The 22932-nt window shown below is 31.1% G+C and overlaps 1 protein-coding gene across 1 annotated transcript; it reads left to right on the forward strand.

Moving 5' to 3' along the window:
- The first annotated feature begins 1905 nt into the window (after positions 1-1905).
- On the forward strand, positions 1906-7109 carry LOC113386782 (E3 ubiquitin-protein ligase TRAIP-like). The gene is made up of 8 exons (XM_026624535.1): positions 1906-2130; positions 2239-2419; positions 2623-2795; positions 2883-2984; positions 3809-3931; positions 4014-4125; positions 4310-4453; positions 7059-7109. Exons 1-8 carry the CDS (start codon positions 2018-2020, stop codon positions 7092-7094), a joined length of 984 nt encoding a protein of 327 aa, XP_026480320.1. The 5' UTR covers positions 1906-2017; the 3' UTR covers positions 7095-7109.
- The last annotated feature ends 15823 nt before the right edge of the window (positions 7110-22932 follow it).

The raw sequence follows: 22932 nt of genomic DNA on the forward strand, positions 1-22932 counted from the left end.
TTGGTGGTATCGATACTTTGCGCCGATTCTACTCAAAAAGTATTGGATATATTTTTGACACCTAAAGACCTTGCAAAAATCTTTTACCCCTAAGATTGTCAAGTGAAAGTTGAAAGTCACCTATTCTGACACCAATTTTCCGCAAAGATTGTCAAGTGAAAGTTAAAAGTCACCTATTCTGACACCAATTTTCCGCAAAGGTATTTTTTCATAATAAATGCAGCAAAAATAATTAATTAATAAAATATGATATAACAATATGTTCAATAGCCTTGGTGGTAGCTGCAAATTGCCGCAGAATGCAGTGATAAGGCGTAGGAGTGCCTTAACACCCAGCAGATGTATGATACATCAAATTTTGTTTTGGGATTAAAAAGGATTAACAAACAATGCAATAATTTAAACGATAAATTACAACAGAGTATACAATGTTCTGAGAAGTTTACAAATATTCCAGAAACCTAAATTGTAAGGGCAAGAATTTTGATATTGTTTCAATTAAGAGAGCATACTCAAAGACCAGGCAGTTTATTAAAAGCAAGGGTTTAGTTATAGTTTTAACTAAACCTCCTTGTAATAAAAACTGGATTAAAACGATAGATAGGTTCGAGCTACAATTGGTATAAATTAAAAGTAGTTCAGGATTTTGGTTCCTTACGTTTCAAAAAACACTTATACAAAAACTATTCAAAAATTTCATCAAATGTAACTTTATTAATGATTGATTACATAGCAAAATAGCTATTAAATGGAGAGATAATAAAGAAGAATGACTCGTAATTGAATTTTAATCCTAGGAATTTAGTTTTATCTCAATTTGGATATCAATATATATATTTTTCGTTTTTAGGATTATTTTGTTTGGAAAGTATTCGTTTTTTTAAAAAAAATTGTTGTTCTTTTTATCCTATTAAATTTTTGCATACTTGTCATTCCTTCTAAATTTGTCATTCCATCGTCAATACTTTGTGCTTTTCACTTCTTAGTTTTTAAGTTTTTAATATATTATTATTAGTCATTAAGTAATTAATATTAATAAGATATTTCTCTTTAATTTGTAGTAGGTACTTTAAAAATATGTCTGTAATATACATTAATTAATAGTAGTCAGGTATTTCTGTTTATTTTATAATTCTTCAAAAATATGCCTGTAATATATTTGAAAATATATTTTGTATTTCGTATGTTTTGTTCTTATTTCAAATATTATTTTTTGGCTGTATTGATTATATGTATAAATGTAGAAGTAATACCAGGGGTTAATTTACATACTGTATATACATGTGCTGCCATGTTGTGTTCAATTCGTAAATTAAAATGAGTAACGTCAAATCGCTCGAGATAGCGATTTATTTATGCTTATTTATCTATGCCAGCAATAATCAAAATAAAAACAGCAAAAAAACACATTTCTATAATTAACTAACTGAAAGTTTTACTGAAGATTGTCAGATAATTGTTTCTTGATATATGTTATTTGTTGTGATATAATTGGTTTGGTTTTCACAATATAATTGCTCAAAGTCAAACTGGTCTTTTGTGCCCCGTGCTACCTTATGTCATTTGCATAGATAAAAGAAAAGTATATGTGTATTTATAATTTTATTATCTAGAACTTTTGTACTTTATATTCTTTACAATTTGTACTTTTTGGGATAAAGGAGCTAAATCCAGGACCAATATTGCTTGTAGAAAAACCCAGAACACAAGGTGGAAATCCGGACGTAAACTGTCACTTGGCACCGGCTCACTAGCGCCAAATTATCGCCTAGAACTCGATACACGAAACACGCCATAGATAAATAAGCATGGACACGGGTTTTGCACTGAAAGGGCCTGTTACAACTTGAGCTTCTTTATCTTCGGGGATTTTTGTAATACGTGTAAAAATATTTTAAACGAAATCAATAAATTTATTTATGCAATTGTGTAGTAGATTTGATAATTGTTTTTTAATCATTATCAAATCAAATTTTTCAATAAAGATTTAAATAGTATAAAATAATTGTTCACAATAATGTTAGTACTGTGTGCCATTTGCAATGAATTACTTGAAAGTTTAGTGGAAATATTTATTACTAGTTGCGGACATGTATTTCATTACAAGTGTCTTTCCCAGTGGCTTCCGAGGTACAATTCTTTCCAACTATCTTTTAAAGTACATTAGCCTAACCTCAAACTTGTAGTTTTTAATGTGATTCATTTTGTAAGTTAGTACTTGATTTATAAATTTTGTAGATCTTCAACTTGTCCTGAGTGCCGTTGTAGAACTACACCATCTACCATACAGAAAATTTACTTTAACATTTGTGCAAACAGATCTCTTCTCGAAGACCCTGCTGTGTTACAAGAACAACTATCAGATGCAAAATTAAGGATCTCTGATCTTGAAAAATCTCTTGAATATTCCAATGATACAGTATTTATTAAATATTTTTATTTATATTCTTATTTATGTAAATTATCAATATTTTATCAATCCATATTGAACCAATACTTTTATTAAGTCGCAATATTTCTGTAATAATTATTTTTGATGTATTTTTTCTGATATAATTGTTTCGAAAGTAATATAATTTTGAACTATCTTTTTGTGAAAATAGCTAATATTTTATATTGCAGTTGAAATCATCTGAAAAAAAAGTTTTGAAACTCGAAAAAAAACTGACTAAAACAAGTGCAGCTTTTGATACAATGAAATATCAATACAATTACTTTAAAGATCAAATGAAGGAATTATCGGAGCTAAGAGAACAGATACCAAAAATGCAAGAAAAAGTGCAGTCCATGGAAAAGTTAGTGCATTGAACATAAGTTTCTCATTGTAATAAATAATGGTGAAATATACCATGATATCCTCAAGTAATCTTTTTTCATTATAGAGTTGACCTACTATTAAAATCAACTTGCAAAGAAGTGGATGCAATGCTTTCTAATAATACGAGTGTTGCAGATTTGGCTAGTTTTGTATCCTCACTCAAGAGGTGAAGAATTGTTATTATCAATATTAAAAATTGGGTAGGGCGAGGCACAGAGGTCCAATTTGACTTTGAGCAATTATAATGTGATAACCAAACCATCAATTATGTAACAACAAATAACACATATCAAACAAACAACGATCTGAAAATGCTCAGTAAAACTCCCAACTAATTCATCACTATAGAAATAGTATTTGCAGAAATGCTGTTTTTCAAAAATGTTGTCACCTGGTACTTTTTACCATATGGGCAGGGTATAATGGGACGGCCAGGGGGCAAACGGGCCCAATATCTTGATGAGATAATTTCTACATTATTCCACTAATGCAAAATATCAATTTTACATTTTTAGATCTGGCATTTGGTCCCAAATATTCATCAGCAGAGTTGGAATCACTATTTATTTAATTTATTTGTTGTGAGATTGCTTTTTTCAACTTGATATAATTTTTTATTTACTATTTAGTTAGACCTTTTCACCCCACCAATGTGCAAGTTTTTATAGAGGTTGTATAAAAAAACTGTTGAATCTAACTTAAAATTGAAAATATATTTCATAAAACAATTGAATAACGCATACTTAAATATTATATTAAGGTCATGTAAACTAAACATCCCTCTAACAACTCACAAATAAGCTAACCACAAAAGAATATACTTTTGTTAGGAATTTCTAAACATTGCCATTTTTCTCCCGATAGCAACGTCGTATGATGTCGATAGACATTGATGACTGGTTATACATCTTCTTCCCTCTACTTTCAAATATTGTTAAAAAATTGTTAATTTTGAGAATGTATTTTAAATAGCATATTTTAAAAATTTAGCAAACTCACTTTAACTGAAGAAAAGCAAAACAACTTAAAACTTGGGTATCAAAAATTGCAACTAGAAGTTATTAAATATAAAACCCAGTGTATTCGATTCAAAGAGAAACTTGAAATGCATAGGTAAATTGATGTATAGTTTATATAGATTTTTATATGTATTTTAGAAAATATGTTTTAAAAAAATGTCTTTGAAATATTTAAGCAACGATCAAGAAAAATTCATTGATTTACACAGGGAAAAGTCAAATCTGTTGAAACGTATTGCAGAATTAGAATCCATAGTTGAACTTAACAAAAGTACACCACCAAAAACTGTAAGTAATTTTATGATGTGCACCATTATACACAACTCTAATCTTTATCTTTTACCTGAATGACAAAACTATATTTGAACCGCTTTTCACAAAAATGGAAAACCTTATATTTGAAAATGATTCAAATACATTCTGTTATTGTGTATATCTGTATCGCAAATAATATGTATATAAATTCACACAGAAGGCACCAAGAAACTCAAATAAAAGTCCAGATTCTCCATATTTACAAGTTGAATCTAGCAGTTTTGGAATGATGCCGCTAAGAACATTATCAAATAATATCCCCTTAGTAGCAAAGAGAAAACTTGCAACAGATAATAATCAAGTAATTAATTTTATTCATCAAATTATGTTGTTCTATTATATTAAAATTATTTGTTCTTCATTTTAGTATTCCATATTCAAGAAATCTCGTCTAAATAAATGTCAAACTATGGCATCTCTTTATTCCCAAAATTTAAACAAAAAGTGGAAGCAGTTTTAGTGATGATTGTCACAATGCTAATTTGTTGTATTCTTTTGAAGATCATGATTACGTTTTTATGAATTAATTTTGAAATGTGATACTAATTTTAGTTAAATATAATGAATTTTTTAATATATTAGTTTTAATATATTATAAACTAGTGGTGCATGGCATTGTGCTTTAAGGCAAATTGCAGAAACTTTTCGTACCATAATTGAAAATTCGAAAAATAAAAATAATCAATAATTAAGAAAACCTGATTAATGATAAATAACAATTTGAAATTTGCTTGAACTGTATAAGTAAACTTTCAAAATGAAAAATCTTGGTACGGTCCCAACAAAATTGTAACAAAAAATTAGTACTCATTTTTAAAAACTTCATCAAATTTCTGATAATTTGATGTGCATACGTCTTTTGTGTTTTGTGAACATTGGCTCAAAGAATCCGAACTTCAGCTGGTCAAACTAAAAGGTTTACATTTACAGTCCTACTTCTGTGGACAAAATTTTTCTCATGGCTGTGTTTGCAATAGGTAAAAAAAAGATTTTTACCTCGATCGATTTGTCTGTAAACCAATTTGGGCAACGACTAGTTGTTTTGAAAAAATATTCGAGTACTGTGCTATCCAAGTATCTCTTGATTATACTCTTATTTGTTTAATTTTTGTTTACCGATCCCCAGACCAAAATGGTTCTACATTTAATATTCTCCTTTATCTTCTAAATGAGATGTCTAATAAATACGATAAAATAATTTTATGCGGCAATTTTAATATTCATTTTAATGAAAAATACAAATTTTTAGATGATTTTAAGATCTTAATTCAATAATTTAATCTGAGTCTGACTATCCATATTCCAACCATGTATAACTCCACAATCGGCCTCGTGTATCGTCAATTTTTTTACTAATGTACAATTCATTGAATCCTCTGTCATAAATACCACAGTATCTGATCATTACAGTATATCTCTTGCGATTGCATCTAGGACGAAACCATTCAACAATAAAATAAGTTACTCGAGAATTTTTGACTCAGTCAGTAAGCTATGTTTCAAAGCCTTACTGGGGAAAGATAGCCTCGTATTTCAGTATAGTAAATGACGCCAATGCTTTATTTAATAATTTCATATCATTCTTTTTATACAACTTTGATTTAGCTTTCTCTACTACAAAAAAATTCCAGGCCTCAAAACCGAATTTGCCCTGGTTCACTAAGGGCAGATGCATATCATTCAATAGATTAAAGTTTCTAGAGCGTCTATCCTAACGTAATGCTACTTTATCATTTAAACGTTTAATGAATTAATTGATCTAGCTAAAATTAAATTCAACGAAGATTTAATACGGCACTCGTCTTGCAAGCAAAAAACTATGTGATCTCTCATCAATTCTGAACTCAATCTTGAACGTAAATCTTCGGTAAAAATTAAATCTTTGACGATTAATGATATTTCCAACGAAATGGATAACTTATTTTTTAATGAGGCTGCAGCTTTGACTTCCTCCATCATTTCGAACATCACTTGCTGCTCTCTTGTTTCATATATTGTTAGAAATATTCATAGCTTTATTTCCTGACACAATTGAGGAATTTATAAGAACTTTTAAATCTCTTAAATCTTCGTATTCTGCGAGACCGGATGAAATTCCTACTTACATCATTAAAGAATTCTATCCTCTCTTTATGGATAACCTATTAATATCTACATTAATGTACGCTTTGATCTGGGAGTTTATCCAAACCACCTTACACTCAGAAATTCGCCCTCTTTATAAAAAAGGCGATAAAAATATTGTGAGCAATTAGAGACCTATTTCACTTCCTAATTCTTTTGATAAAGTATTTGAAAAAAATTTGCACGTCAGAATCACTGGCTTCCTAAATAAATACAATATTTTGTTTCACAACCAACATGGTTTTCGGAAAAAACACTCTACATCGCACTCGGTTTTTAGCTTTATCCTAAATGTTATTAACTCATTTGAAGATGGAAGTTATTGTGTCGATCTCTTATGCGATTTCTCCAAAGCGTTCGACAGTATATCTCACAATATTCTCATTGATAAGTTAGAAAGAAATGTATGGTGTTCGTTCTAGCTCGCTTAAATTACTAACATCTTATTTAATAAACAGAACTCAAGGCGTATATTTGGACAATAGCACCGGTAGAAAAGTTATTTTTTCAAAGTTGTTTTTTGTCGCAACTATGAAAGATATCGACAAGCAAATAACTGGACTCTATTCATATCGATGTGTACTATATTATTGATAACAAATATTGTTTAATAATTATTTTTTAGTGCATGAAAAAATGAAAATAATTTTTTGTTTTGAATTTTCCAGTAGTGCGGTTGTTTGGACTAATTTTTAACTAGCATCATTAGAAAGGATATTGAATTTCCTTTTAATGTGCAAAATTTTGTTTTATTTCATGTTGTGGAACACATTCAAAAATAGGAAAACCTGAGCAAGTACACGCTCGCGCTCATATAGAACCCGTGAAAGTCGTCTCTCATTCGCAATGACTAGCAACAGCATTGCTCGCCGCGCATCGTGATAAATTAAAACATTTCTAATAAAATACAAGATATTGTATATGTATAATAATAACTATATTTTTATTTAATTAAATATATATTATTTATGTATTGCACAAGTATATTATATTATTTAATCATCTTTAATAATTAATTAATTAATTATTACCTATTAATTAATTATTAATTATTAATTCATTATTAATTAATTATCACTAAATAAATAAAAAATAAATTGATAAAAAATATACATAATAATAGTATATCGGTATATGATTTCTATTCATGCTACAGCAATGTATAGAAATGCAAGTATACTAAGTTAGTCTGAAAATATTTTAAATATCTTGAAGTTTTTTTTTAAATTAAATAATATGTAAAAATATATTGAATAGAATATTTCTACCTATAAATACTCATAATACCTATAAAATGGCATCAAAATTATTTAAATACCAGGGTGGGGCCAATTCTGTATGGAAACACGCCCATACCCTTGATACTTATTGTTAAAATCTCTATAAAATATTTGATAATTTGATGTGCATATGTCTAATGATTATTTTTAACCGCCAAATGGCATTATTTTTACTTTTTTTTACTAGATCTCTGAAACCGCTAGGCCTGCCTTCATGAAAATTTAATCAGTTCTTTATCTTGTCAACACAAGTAAAATGTTTTTTAAATTATTAAAATCGGACGCTCCGTTCTCTTAAAAACTGAGTTACCATTTTTGGCACTTTTTTCCCCGTATTTTCGGAACGGCTAGACCTACCTTCGCCAAAAACTAATCAGCACGTCTTCTTATCAATACGAATCGAATGTTTTTTGAATTATTCAAATCGGTTGTTCGCTGTTCCCAAAATCGTCGACAAAAATTTGTTTTCGCACACATATACACACAAACACACATACATCCATTTTTTCTAAGGTATGCCAAAATATTCAGAAACATTTGAAACATAAAGAAAGAAAGAAAGAAATAAAAATTTTCATTTTCGATTTTTTTGCGATTACTCTAACTTACCCTACCGGAAGTTAATAATAATACAAATAATAATAATAATCACCGAAAGAAATAATAAAATAATAATAATAATAAATAAATAAAATGAATTACAAATGAAGAAAAATTAATAAATAACTAGTGGTGCATGGCATCGTGCCTTAAGGTAAATTGCTGGAATTTCCAAAACCATAATGGGAAATTCCACGTTCCATAACCGGGAACGTGTTCGAGGAATATTAAATGTTTTCAAATAGATTATTATAAATATTGTAACATTGTCTAATATTTATGAGAATCATATAAACCGAATTGCAAAGTTAAAATTACTTGTTTAAAGTGTATTAGAACTTTAGAGTCAGAATTAAAAATGAAATCTGAAAAAAAAATTGAAACAATTTTTTTCCAAAAGCAATTATTTTGTTAAAACAAGCAGAAAGTTTTTTGAATCAATTAAATCGGACGCTTAGTTCTCTCAAAAACTGCCATTTTTGCACATTTAGCTCTGTATTTTCGAAATGGTTGGACCTGCCTTTACCAAAAACTAATCAGCTATCAATAGGAATCGAATGTTTTTGAATCAGTCAAATCGTGGACGTAGACGAAAATGTGCGGACATACAAAACATACACACACGTCCATTTTTTCTGAGCCAAAATGTTCAGAAACCTTCAAAACGTGAAACATTTCCAAACGTTTCGGACCATTACTATAATACTTTATTATATTGTAAAAATGCACATTGCGGTATTATTACTAGTTTTTTACGAACAGAGCTGTTGTTTCGAGCTTTGTTCTTCGCACCAAATAAAATTTAATTTAAAGTGATTTTCAAGTGTAACTTTTATTTCTGTAGATATATTCATGTATATATAGAAATTTTCAAAAATATATTATTGAGTAAAAAAAGTCTAAGAACAAGAAAAGTGTCTTGGTTTCAACTTATTTTTATAGAGATCGTCAGCCTAGAAATTGTTAAAAAAATGGAATTTTTTGAAATCATATTTGGAAAATGAAATCAGCGGATCTATGAAATGCTCGGACATAGAATGTGAATTATATTATAGTGACGGTGAATTTTTAATAGACCAATCGTTCCAAAAGGCAGTGCTATTATTGACTGTATTGAGTAGGAAATGTTTCATAAAGACAATATAGATGGATCAAGTAAGATAATAAATGGGTAAATATTACAAATAAAAGTGCAGGAGACTATGCGTGCGACTTTGTTCCAGTTCTGAAGATGTAGTTGGAAAAAACGCACCGAATCAAAAAACTGCAATTGATTTAAACGAAACTATTAGAAAAAGAGTGATTTTACCGAAATTTTATCGCTTCGACAAGAAAAAAAGGTTTCCACGTTTGCGAATAGACAAATTCACATTGGTTTTAGCAGTTTGGGTCAAATATTTAGAAAATGACCAAGTTTGCTTCAAACCAGGAGCTCCTAATTTTGTGGCTGAACAGCTTCTTCCAGCAAAGTCCTGATGCAGTTAGATCAAGTACAGTAGAACCTCGATTAGCCGGACTAATTGTTGTCGATAGGCATTCGGATAATCGAAAAACCGGATGATCGAATATATGAAGAATAATGTTGTATATTTATTAGAAATGATAACAAATACATACGTAGATATCAACAAAAATAATGTTTATTAAGAAATTGAAATTTTTCTTATGAATGTACATTATTTTCTTAGATTAACATTTCATACATATACTAAACTGCAGTATTAATAATGCAAAAATTCGAATTGTAGGTATGTACATACATATAAATTAGTCGTGGTTGGTAGTCCGGATAATCGCAAATCCGTATAACTGAGGTCCGGATAAACGAGGTTCTACTGTATATGTCGTATAAATGCTGTAGAGACAAAATATGTGGTGGATGGCTGGCCATATAGTTAGGAAAAGATTAAGCTCGAAATGCATCAACCCCTCTTTCAAAAATTTTCAAACCATATAGCACAAAAAATAGAACTGCAATAACCGAAATAAAATTTTACAAAAATTCCTCTAGAATTGGAATCAAAGTCTAAAAATACTTTGTTAGCTGGACTTTACTGGAAAGCTGAAAAATTTGTATTTAGCATTGAAATAAATAACTATAAAAATTATTAAAAATTAAGTTTTTAGCTATTAGTTTTGTTCGACTTAAATCCGCAATAAGCATGTTTTCTATAAGCCAGTCATTTTGACTCGTACTGGTGAAAAAACATAAATTCAAATGGCTGGTATATATAGTATTCTAAAGAAACGTCGTTAAAAGAAAAAATGTTGGCTCACATACACACACATTATTTTTACAAATTTGCTCTCAATCGATTCAAAATGACTTGAAACGTCGAGAAAACAAAATTGGAAGATCGGAAATTGATATATGTTGCTAACGAAATAATAAATTAAGGATTTGTCTAAGAACCGCATTTTGAACCGTTTTTCAATTTGCAAAAATTGTATTTCTTTCAATGAAAACTAATTATTGCGATTTTCTATTAATACTAAAAGCGGGTTATATGCCTCAAGCTTTAAAGACTTCCATGATTTTTTATAATTAATCCACTTTAATGCGCTTAGGTTAGATTTCAGGTTGTTCATCAAGATATAAACTATATCACTGTGCATAATGTTTTTTGTTAACATGATCAAAATAAATGTGTCAATATATTATGAGAAAATGGCTCTGCGAATGTTCACTAAAAATTAATCACCTTGATTCTAAACTGGTATTTTTCGAACAGTTTTAAAATTTAAAAAATCTATAGGAACGGGATTTCGGAAAACATCGGTAAAATGTGAAATGGCGGCTCACAGACACACAAACGAAACGTTGGCTCCATTGTCAAAACTATGATTTTTGCAACAAAACAAAACTTTACAATGTATTATAACAATTTATGACTATATTCTTTTACTTACCATTTTATTAGCAAACTCCTTCTGCATTAAGCATCAAGTTCAATAATAATTATTATTATAGTGAGTTAACTCACATTTGTTAGCTGATTTTTACTCTTTACAACATCAAAAGTTCTTTACTAAATGTTTCACTTTTTGACAGTTCTCGGCTGGGGTTGTAAAAATTATATAATTAATTAACACTAATACACACTATTAATTAAAATTGTCACCCTTACTAGTAATAAATAGTCACTAATAATAAATAGTCACTAATAATAAATAATTATCAGTATTACACTTATTACAATTATTTAATGAAAACAGTTAGCAAACGTTTTTGATAAAATCACACCCGACTTTCGACCCACGCAATTCTAAAAGAACCATAGACCTAAAGAACCAATACATGGACTGCTAGTTGAGCGCATAAAAAGTGTCAAAAGATGTTCTATGGTATGAGGGCATACGAGGGTAATTTTGCGGCCGAGATATGTCAAATACGAACACGAGCTTTACCGAGATTAGTCGAATGCTCTCGATCGCTTAAATTTTACAGTTACTTGGGTTCACGAGATGTTTGATCGCTCGTGTTTTTTGCCTAAAAGAGGATAAAAATACGCGTTTTAAAATTGTTAGTAGCAGACTTATTCTAATAATAAGTAAAATGTCTTCTAAAATGTGTTTGGTCTGTGGTAAAATGTACTTAACAAATAGAATGCACCATGAAGAACATAAAAAAGCAAACTTGATAAACATGTACGCCACTTTTTTTAATTTTTTTTCCAATTTCCCTTGAACACTTTGTATACCTAAAATAAATAAATAAATAAATAGTTCATTACATTCATTAGTTCAACCTAAATTGTATATTATATAATATTTACCCAACAATTTTGAACACACGGACTTTCATTTGACGTTTAAGCGATCGCGTTTGACATATCTCGGCCGCGAAATTACCCTCGTATGCCCTCATACCATAGAACATCTTTTGACACTTTTTTACTTGAGAAATGTATGGGGACTTACAGTCCATGAAATTGTATAAGGTCTATGAAAAGAACCCATTTCAAAATCAAATCAAACCGACCGACAACCGGCGACTCAACCCGAACGCCACGAGTGCGTATCCATAACTGAATTTGCAACATTTCTAAATTTTATTGTTCTGATTAGGTGTTGCCATATGCGATAATAAATCCAATAAGGTGCGTCCACACCTAACGAACGAACATAAACGAACGTACCAGAACGAACGGCAACAGCCAATTTGGACGCCACGACGATCACGAACGAACATAAACAAACATGGCGAGCAATGTTCCGCAACTTGTCGGTACATCAAAGGGAATTGTTCGTTCATGTTTGAACTCGTATGTGCAGTGTGGACGTCTCAACGAACGCAAACGAACATTTTTGTTTTAATAATTTTAATAATTTAATAATAATTTTTTAATAATTTACTAATAATTTTATTAATTTAATAATATTTACTTTTAATTATTGTGTACAGTTAGAAAATTTTAATAATATTTACTTTTAATTATTGTGTACAGTTTGAAAATTTTGAATAAATTATGGAATGGTCAAATGACGTAATTTTATCATTCATAAATGAAATAGAAAAGTTTTCTATAATATGGGAGACTAAAGACCCTTTTTATAAAATTATTAAAAAAAAAACGATGCTTGGCAAAGTGTAGGCAAAACGTTTGGGATGTCAGAAGCTGCAGTAAAGAAGAAATTGCAGTCTTTACAAGTAAATATTAAACTTGTTATCATACATAGACATTCAACATATATGTTGAGGATGAGAGTTTGAAAATTGAGTATAGTTAGCTCAAGCCTGGACTGTTCAGCTTGCTCCGAATATGAATGCTGAGGAAAGAAAACGACTCAAAATATGAATATTAAATACAAAAACTGAGTGAAATTAATTGAATAATTTATTTACAGTATCACGAACAAAAATCACACAAAAACCAGTGAAAATGCCGTATGATTAAAGCTTACATCCATATCAATAATAAAACTGACGTTTCGCGGAACATCTACGAACAACGAAAATTCAAGCGCTCACTGCTTTTAAGCGCTTGTTCAAGTTCGTTTGGAATTTTTCGCGTTCGTTCGTGTTCCTGTTCGTTTTTCTTTGTATTTTCTTGTTCGACATGTTCGTTCGTGTTCGTTCGTTAGGTGTGGACGCACCTATACACGTTGTCATAGAATAAATAAATTTATTGTCCATAATTTATGTATCAAAGTATAAAATTAAGTAAAAAATTACACAATCCTCAATATAAGTACTTTGTACGCTCTCGCGTCAAATTATTATACTGTGTATGTAAACCATAATCAAAGTACGAAATTAATGTAGTTTTTACAAACATTAAATAAGTGATATTTCTTATAACAGTGTACTTAACTTGTATAGTAATTAGTGTGTTGACATTATGCCGCGTCTCCACTGTTACGAATCCGTGCGGCGAATGGTGCGTCACGAACAAATTTGCGCAGCGGAGTGATACTGTGCGAACGCACGAATTTCCTCTAAATTTGTCCACTGCGCATGTCCATAGCGCACTTTTATCTTCTTTTTTTGTTTGAAAATGGGAGGGGGGGTTTATTTTTAGAATTACGTACCCTGCCGAACATGGTCGAAGCGACACGAAAATTTCAATAGCTTGCGTTCGCGGCGCTCGCTCCCGCCGCGAGCAACCCGACGCATCGGGCTGCCGAGAATACCCGAACCGACACTAATGGATTAGCGTCAAAGCGCGGATCAAAAATGTAAATAAGTAAGCAGTCATTAAAATTGATGTACTAATTATAATTTTATCTAACTATTAGTATAGGAAATACATCGGTAATTAAGTTATAGATATGTTGAAATATATGTATATCCAACTAAAATATATTTTGGTAGACTTTATTTATCATATTTCAGAGTTAATTTTATATCATCATGATATTATCATGTATATATATATATATATATATATATATATATATATATATACTCTTACTACTTATATGACGTATCATATATTTATTATTCAAAATAAATTAAATGTTTCAAAAAAAAAAATGGTAATATTGTATTATTTGCAATTACGCTAAATATCATTTAAAATCTTATTAATATGCAGACTGAATTTTTGCTCAAAGTCTTTTCTGACAAGTATTTATATTTAGAACAGAAGTAATAATTTTTATTCAAAACTGATAATTGTTGGTCAGCCTGCCTCTGTATCCGTATACGTTATTTCTTTGAACTTGTACGTAAACGTTGATCTGTGCTACGGTATAAGTTCAATTGTACAGTGAAGGCATTGAGATATTTCATCTTATCCTCAATTTTGAAAATGGATATGCGTAGAGAAGATGTTATACTTCTTTACACTTCTTATAATTGAACTGTATCAAGAAAAAAAATATTATGGAATCCTAAAAATTTCAAATGTATCAAATTGCTCGCAGTGTGCGTCGCGCACAAGAGCCAACGCATGCGTGCGTCGCGAACAGGATTCGCCGCACGGATTCGTGCAGTGGGGACGCAGCATTACACATTTTTGTGCCACCCTTATGGGGGCACAATGAACAAACTTTCTCTTACTAAAACAAATAATATATTACATGAAGATTTGCAAACATGTTCGGATCAAACCACAGAAAAATTACGTCCCAATTTATCAAATAATTTGAACGGAAATTCGATTAATTGTCAAGAAAATATGGATATTGAACAAACTATTCCAAAACCGATGCCTCGGAAAAGCGTGAAAATTCATATAGAAAATCCAACTAAGCAGACCCGGACCCCATCAGAAAACTCACTTTTGAACGATTCTTCATCTTGTTTAGATAATGTTCATCCTGTGTCAATTTCACACAACCAACAACCATCGACCTTCAAACAAGGATCAAAAGTCATGAGCTTCAAAGAATGGATTGAGGTTAAGTACAAAAAACATAAAGCAAATAAACCTGCAGAGTATTGGTTAAACCCTACATTAACCAGCAATTCCTTTGAAATTTTAAATGAAGTTCAAGAGCCAACAGAGAAAGAAGTAGTATCAAAACACCGCCAATTTTTGTCCATGATGTTAAAGACATCAGACCTTTGTCAATTTTACTAGAAACACACGCCAAAGGTAACTATACTAACAAAATTGTTGGTACAGATCAAGTCAGAATACAGTTGAGTTCTGCACAGCTATATAACAAAATTTTGAACCTTTTAAAAATTAGAAACACACCAAGCACAGATTTACTCGTGCTCCACTGCATATGTTTATGGTAGAATTGGAACAAAACATCAACAACAAAGACATCTACAACATAGAATTTTTGAATAGAATTAAAGTTAAAATTGAGCCCAAAAATCCAACAAGAGAAATTGTACAGTGTACAAAATGTCAACGTAATGGTCACACTAAATCGTATTGTTTCAGAGACGCAAGATGTGTGAAATGTGCTGGCGATCATCCCAGTAAAAATTGCGAATGGACAGATCGCATCAACAAAAACGTCAAATGCGTACTTTGTAATGAAAACCACCCAGCCAACTATAAAGGTTGTAAGGAATACAAACAATTATTTGCTCAAAGATTTCCCCCAATTCGCACCAGATATTATCCAACAGAAAATACTATAAACAGACCGTCATATGTTCAATCTAATAAATCGTACGCGCAAGCCACAAACCCAATTGACCAAACTATCCCAGATCCAAATGTCTGCAACCAGCAACAAGCTAATTCCGACATTGCTGAGCTAAAAACTATGATAAAGGATTTAGTAGGCCAAATTAGTATCATACTAAATTTACTAACCACCGTCGCTTCAAAATTAAAATGAATAGTAACTCATTAATAATTGGAATCTGGAATGCCAATGGTCTTGCTCAACATAGGCAAGAATTAGAAATATTTTTAATAGAATACAAAATAGATATTATGTTGATCTCAGAAACCCACTTTACAAACTTAAACTATTTCAAATTAAACAATTATAATTTTTACAACACTAATCATCCGGATGGAACAGCTCACGGTGGAACTGCTATAATAATAAGAAAAAACATCAAACATTACCAAAACAAATCTGTCAATGAGCATTTTATACAAGCCACATCACTAACGATTCAACAACAAACTGAAAATTTAACAATATCTGCAATTTACTGTCCACCAAAACACAAGATCACCTGTGAACAATTTGAAAAATTTTTCGGAACACTTCAGAGAAAATTCATCGCGGGAGGAGACTTCAACGCGAAGCATACCTTTTGGGGATCTCGATTGGCAAATCCAAGGGGCAACGAACTTTATAAAACCGTCCAGAAACACGGGCTAACGACCCTATCTACTGGCGAGCCCACATACTGGCCGAGTGATCTGCGCAAATTACCTGATCTATTGGATTTCTGCGTCCTGAAAGGTATAGCAAATGAACACATTCAGGCTAAATCTTGTCTTGATCTAAGTTCTGACCACACACCGATAATAGTCACATACAGTACAAAAATTTTAGAAGACAAGAAAAATGATTTTTTAACTAACAAGTGTACAAACTGGGAATTATTCCGAAACATTATAGAGCAAAATCTCAACTGTAATATACCATTGAAAAACAAACATGACCTGAAAAATGCTGTTGATAAATTTAGTGCAATTGTAATAGACGCAGCTAGAAAAAGTACCCCCCCACAAATTAAAAAGAAAATCCACACTTGCTCCATAGACACCAAAGCTCTTATTGCAGAGAAAAGGAGGCTAAGAAAAAGATGGCAGCAATTGAACAGAATGTCTAAATTGATTAAACAACAGATAACAACGTTCAAAAACGACCAATTTCAAGACTTTTTATCCCATTTAACAATATCAGATCATTCGATTTGGAAAGCCACAAAAAACTTAAAACGACCTGCCATTACTATACCTCCAATTAGAAAACTGGATAACACTTGGGCACGCAGTGATTTAGAAAAAGCAGAATATTTCTCGGCTTACTTCAAGGAAGTTTTTACACCAAATTCTTCTAAATCCTCGGAACAAGAAGAAAAATTTATTTTTGATTCTTTGAAAAAAGTTCAGTCAAATTTTTCATCAAACATCATTATCAAAGTTCCAGAAATTACAAATGAAATCCGAAGGGCAAAATCTGCAAAAGCACCTGGCGTAGACAACATTAATATTAATATACTTAAAGAGCTTCCTTACAAAGCCTACCGTTTCATAACAATCCTGTTTAACGGTATAATAAGACTTAAATCATATCCCGATCAATGGAAAATTGCTAAAATCATAATTATTCCGAAGCCTGGTAAAAATCCGAATGAAGTCCAAAGTTATAGACCAATTAGTTTACTTCCAACGTTATCCAAAATATTTGAAAAGGTCTTAATTAGTAAAATAAAACCATTTATTTATGATAGCAACGTTATCCCTGAGCATCAATTTGGATTTTTAGAAAAACATGGCACGCCAGAGCAAATTCATAGAATTGTCGACAATATAAACAAGGCTTACCAAAACAAGAACTACTGTTCAGCTGTTTTCCTCGATATTAGTCAGGCATTTGATAAAGTGTGGCATCCCGGCCTACTTTACAAAATAAAAAATGCATTGCCGATTGATATATACCTAATAATAAAGTCCTACCTGGAAGGTAGAACATTCTTTGTTAGTGTAAGGGGTGAAAAATCTTCATTACATCCTGTCAGATCGGGTGTGCCTCAAGGTAGTGTCATTGGGCCACTATTATACCTCATATACACTGCGGACCTACCACAGAAAGAAGACATTTTGACAGCAACATATGCAGACGACACAGGCATAATGGCAACACATGAAGATCCCATAATCACATCAAAAATGCTCCAGGATCATCTTGACGTGATACAAAAATGGTTAAGCTTGTGGAGAATAGAAGTTAACAGCAGCAAGTCAAAACACATCACTTTCACTCTTTGCAAAGGGACATGTCCTGCAGTAAGACTTAATGACGAAGTTATAGACCAAGCAGATACAGTCAAATATCTAGGTTTACACCTGGATAAGAGACTAACCTGGAAAGAACACATTAAGAAAAAGAGAAAGCAGCTTGAAGAAACCAGAAGAAGATATCATTGGCTCCTTGGACGAAAATCAAAACTTGACACTCATAATAAAATTTACCTCTATAAAGCCATCATCAAACCAATTTGGACATACGGCATACAGCTATGGGGATCAACTTCCAACTCAAACGCTTTAATAATTCAAAGATTTCAAAACAAGTTATTAAAAGAAATTTTGAAAGCACCAAAGTATGTTCCAAATTGGTTAATACACAAAGACTCAGGCACCAGCACAGTTAAGGATGAAATAATCGCTTACTCACACAAATATAGAAATCGCCTAGCTGATCACCCGAACTTGCTCGCGAGAAAACTTCAAATCAACTCTACCAGGGCCCGATTAAAAAGAAAATTTCTTCTGCACTAATCAACAATAGATGAGACCATTCGACAAATCACTGGCAATGGTCAGATGATTTGTATTTTGCCAACGCCTTCAGTTTCATGTCAAATATTTTACTTGTTGTCCGTTTCAGGACAGTTGTAAAAATGATTAAAATAAAAAAAAAAAAAAAATAAGTACTTTGTTTTTGATTATGTTTCGGATGTAAAGAGTCATATTTCTAGGAATAGTAACTATACTATTTATTTTTTTCAGTTCAGTTTTACTATACCTCGAATCTGTAGATTTAGTGAAAACAAGTGAATTGAAAACAAAAAATTAGAATAATGCAAAAACATAAAATATACAAAATAATTGTTTATTGTATAAAAGTTGTTTTTGTTACTTTTTGACAGCTTCTGAACGTATGTGAACTTAACACTGCTATGAGCTATTACCAACGTAATAGTTAGTCTAGCGAGCTATATTTGATATGATTTTATCAGAACTTTAAAAATTACATATCATATGTTTTATTTTTAATTGTTTCACCATATTATGTCAATCTCCAACACAACTGTATTACTTAAGATATTATATTTTGTTATTTATACTGTATATGTGTATAATGTCTTGAACTTGTCATTGTAGATAAATATTATTTAATGTGTCATAAGTGTCAACTGTCAAATTTACTTATGGCGAGTGCGAATCTAAAATAGTGTACATTAATATAGTCAAATTAAAAATGCAAGTTGCTAAAATTTAGCTTATTAACCTTAAATACGCGATAATATATTTGAGATATATCTAGCTGAATTAAAAAAATAGTTAAGATTTGTTATTCATTACTCGATATAGGCATAAAATGCTCAAGATTGACTATGCGTGATATTATCCAGTATATATCCAGTAAAATATAAATTTACTGTATTTAATTATTAATAAAAATATTTTTAAATATAATTCTAACATTATTTATTAATTTATACATAAAATTGTTTCTATCTTCCAATATATGTGCGGTTAACATAGTTTGAAGTGAAAATTTGTAAATGTGCAAGCTTTAAAATGGGTTTATATTTTAATTATAGTAATAGTATTTTCAAGTAACGCTTGAAATTTACCAAGAAGTAAATAATCAGAAAAATTAACATATTTATTTAAAATAAACGATTTTCAATAATTTAATAAGCATAAAATCTTAAAATGGTAACAAAAAACAAACTAGGAAAGATGCTATCTTTCATATCTATAGCATTTTGCAAAAAAAAAAAATTGATTTGATCGCTATTTTCTATAAGTTGTCATCGCGTATTGTAGTTGAGATGTGTTATATTAGTTTTTCTGTTATTGTTATTGTTTATATATAATTATGTTTTGGTGAATACTTTATTTCATTTATTATGAAGTTAAAATGTAATGTGTAATGTGCCAAATTGTGATTGAAAATATTGATTGATTGATGGACTCCACAAATAATAAAAAACAATGCATGTCTTTCCGGCATCTAATTATCAGATATGTATATAATGATGTATTATGCATATAATGAATATGTATCATGAAAATACTATGAAAATGTTCTATATGTTTTCAATTTGGGTGCAGCGGGCGAATAATCCTTTAATGGATGACCTAACTCTTTGATTTGAGGCAAAAATCGAAGATAATTTGAAATCGAAACTAATTAGTGTCTCCTCTACGGCAATCACAGAATAGTCCTCAGGTCACTGGAGAAAGCTCTTATGCAGAACCACGCGAACAATCTGCAACTCCAAGGTCAAGGCCAAGTAATTCGTTTAATACCAATTGCAAATAAAAATATTAATAAATGAATCTTATGTCCTTAGTTAGGAGATGAAAGCCGAACTAGCTGTAAGTGAAATTCTGTCTTAAGGCAATTAGGGCATCGTGCCTTAAGGCAAATTGCTGGAACTTCCCGTACCAAATATTATTATTTTTTTAAAAACGATTAACATATTTGAAAAAATTTTACTTCGTAAAAATTAGATTTTTGAGAAACTAGGAAGTTGACAAAAAATTACTTTTTATGAAAAAAAATTTTTTTTTTGAAAAAAAATGTTTTCTTTATTTTGACATATTTTGGAAATTCTGAATTTTTTTTCGAAGCAATCGTACCGCTTTAACTGCATAGAGACAAAATGTCAAAGCGCGTAAGCGCCGCGTTGCCGTCTAACGAATGAAATTGGTGCGGAACCCATAGGAATGCAAACAAAATTTATACTTATTGTTAAAATCTCTATAAAATATCTGATAATTTGATGTGCAAATGTCTAATGATCATTTTTGACCGCCAAATGCCATTTTTTTGACTTTTTTCATTAGATCTCCGAAACTGCTAAACCTGCCTTCATGAAAATTTGATCGGTTCTTCACCTTGTCAATACAAGTAAAATGTTTTTTGAATTATTAAAATCGGACGCTCCGTTCTCTTAGAAACTGAGTTACCGTTTTTGGCACTTTTTGCTCCGTATCTTCGGAACGGCTAGACCTGCCTTCGCCAAAAACTAATCAGCACGTCTTCTTATCAATATGAATCGAATGTTATTTTAATTATTCAAATCGGTTGATCCGTGTTCCCGAAATCGTCGACGAAAATTTGTATCCGCACATACATACACACACGTACATACATACACACACACACACATACATCCATTTTTTCTAAGGTATGCCAAAATGTTCAGAAACCTCTGAAACGTAAAGATATATAAAAATTTTTATTTTCGATTTTTTTGCGATTACTATAACTTGCCCTACGGGAAGTTAAAGACCTTGCAAAAGATTTTTGCAGTACCATTAAGATTGTCAAGTGCCAGTTTTCCGCAAAGGTAATTTTTCATAATAATTGCAGCAATAATAATTAATTAATCAAATATGATATAACAATAGGTCCAATAGAAGTCCTTGGTGGTAGCTGCAAATTGCCGCAGAGTGCAGTGATAAGGCGTAGGAGTGCCTTAACTCCCAGAAGATGTATTGAACTGTAATAACAATTCGAATCATTATTTTTGTTTAATAATTACAAAACGCGTTGCTAGTTATATGTAGGTTACGCGGACATCGGAAGTGCTTACTGTTGGATTTTGTAAATAGGTTGTAAACAATAACTTAGTATATAAGAGTTAGACACAAGTTAGACAGTCAGTCAAACCTGGAGAGAAGCTTGGAGTCAAGCTTGGAGCCAGACATAGTATTCAGTAAATGTAGTCTTTGCTGATATGATAACCAAAAGGTTATCAACAAATATTAATTGTAAAAATAGTGAATAATAAAGTATAATTCAAAGAAAGAAGTGTGTTTGCAAATTACTATCAAATCGCTGTTCGTCCTAAAGGTCTTTTCACACTACCAGTGGACTCTGGAGAGTCCACATCACAAATATAATACTTCAAAAACTATTCGACTGTTCACCGCTCGGGTCCAGCCTATCATTACAATTCCTGGTCGTACTGGTGATCCAAAACATACCTCCCAATATATCAACCACCAGCCAGGACAATTCATGGTGGCTTAGCGGTTTTTTCCCTCGTAGCGCTGAAGAATTTTCTGACGGAGACATCGAGTTAATAGCTGCCACAACTCAATAAACCGAACGATCATTCGCAGCACAAACTAAGGGATGGTGGCGCCTACCGAAGAACTTTAGAACGAACGCGAGACTACGACTAACTTGGACATAACTATCTCATCGGATTCAAGTAAGCAAATCGAAATTTAATCATATCTCAAGATGGAACCCATTTTTGAAGAAGCTAGAAAAGGTAAAGATAATAGTATAGAAATAAATAAATTTAGAATTCAATTAGCAATTAGCACTATACCCGAATTCAATGGCAATTCAGATGACCTTTATAGATTTTTAAGTACTGTAGACTCAATTTTAGATGACGTGGATTTTGAGACATACAAATATATATCAAAAATTGTTATTTGTAAATTAAGTGGAACAGCTTTTGATTGCATTAGACGGGCTGATTATCAGTTATGGAATAATATCAAACCTATTCTAATTAAACGTTTTAAAGATAGAAGGTCCATCGCTGAGTTACATCACGAGCTAGCAACAACAACAAGAAAAAATGGGGAATCGATTGAGAAGTTTGCAGAGAAAGTTGAGAATTTGCTTACGTTAATAAACAACGAATGCTATTTTACACAAAATGAAATAGCGTATCCATCATATTGTGACTTGGCTTTGGCAGTTTTCCTTAAAGGCTTACCATTTGACCTGAAAGTTATAGTTAAAGCAGCCAAACCGGAAAATTTGAAGGATGCTATGCACATCGCTGCAAAGGAGGAAAAATATTTAAACATCAGATCTGATAAAAAATACAACCCATTCGTCACTTGCAGATACTGCAAGAAAAGGGGACACCACATTAACCAATGTCGTAAACTTACAAATAGGAAAAGAG

Source organism: Ctenocephalides felis, unplaced genomic scaffold, assembly GCF_003426905.1.
Source record: "Ctenocephalides felis isolate EL2017-DRISC unplaced genomic scaffold, ASM342690v1 CF-g0.4_SCAFFOLD_03571, whole genome shotgun sequence".
Taxonomy (NCBI): domain Eukaryota; kingdom Metazoa; phylum Arthropoda; class Insecta; order Siphonaptera; family Pulicidae; genus Ctenocephalides; species Ctenocephalides felis.

Bases quoted from the DNA above. Each gene is read 5' to 3' on its own strand.
- LOC113386782 (XM_026624535.1), top strand. From the start codon at position 2,018: ATGTTAGTACTGTGTGCCATTTGCAATGAATTACTTGAAAGTTTAGTG. The intron at 2,131-2,238 runs GTACAATTCTTT...TAAATTTTGTAG, and splicing joins CTTTCCCAGTGGCTTCCGAG to ATCTTCAACTTGTCCTGAGT. The intron at 2,796-2,882 runs GTTAGTGCATTG...TTTTCATTATAG, and splicing joins AAAGTGCAGTCCATGGAAAA to AGTTGACCTACTATTAAAAT.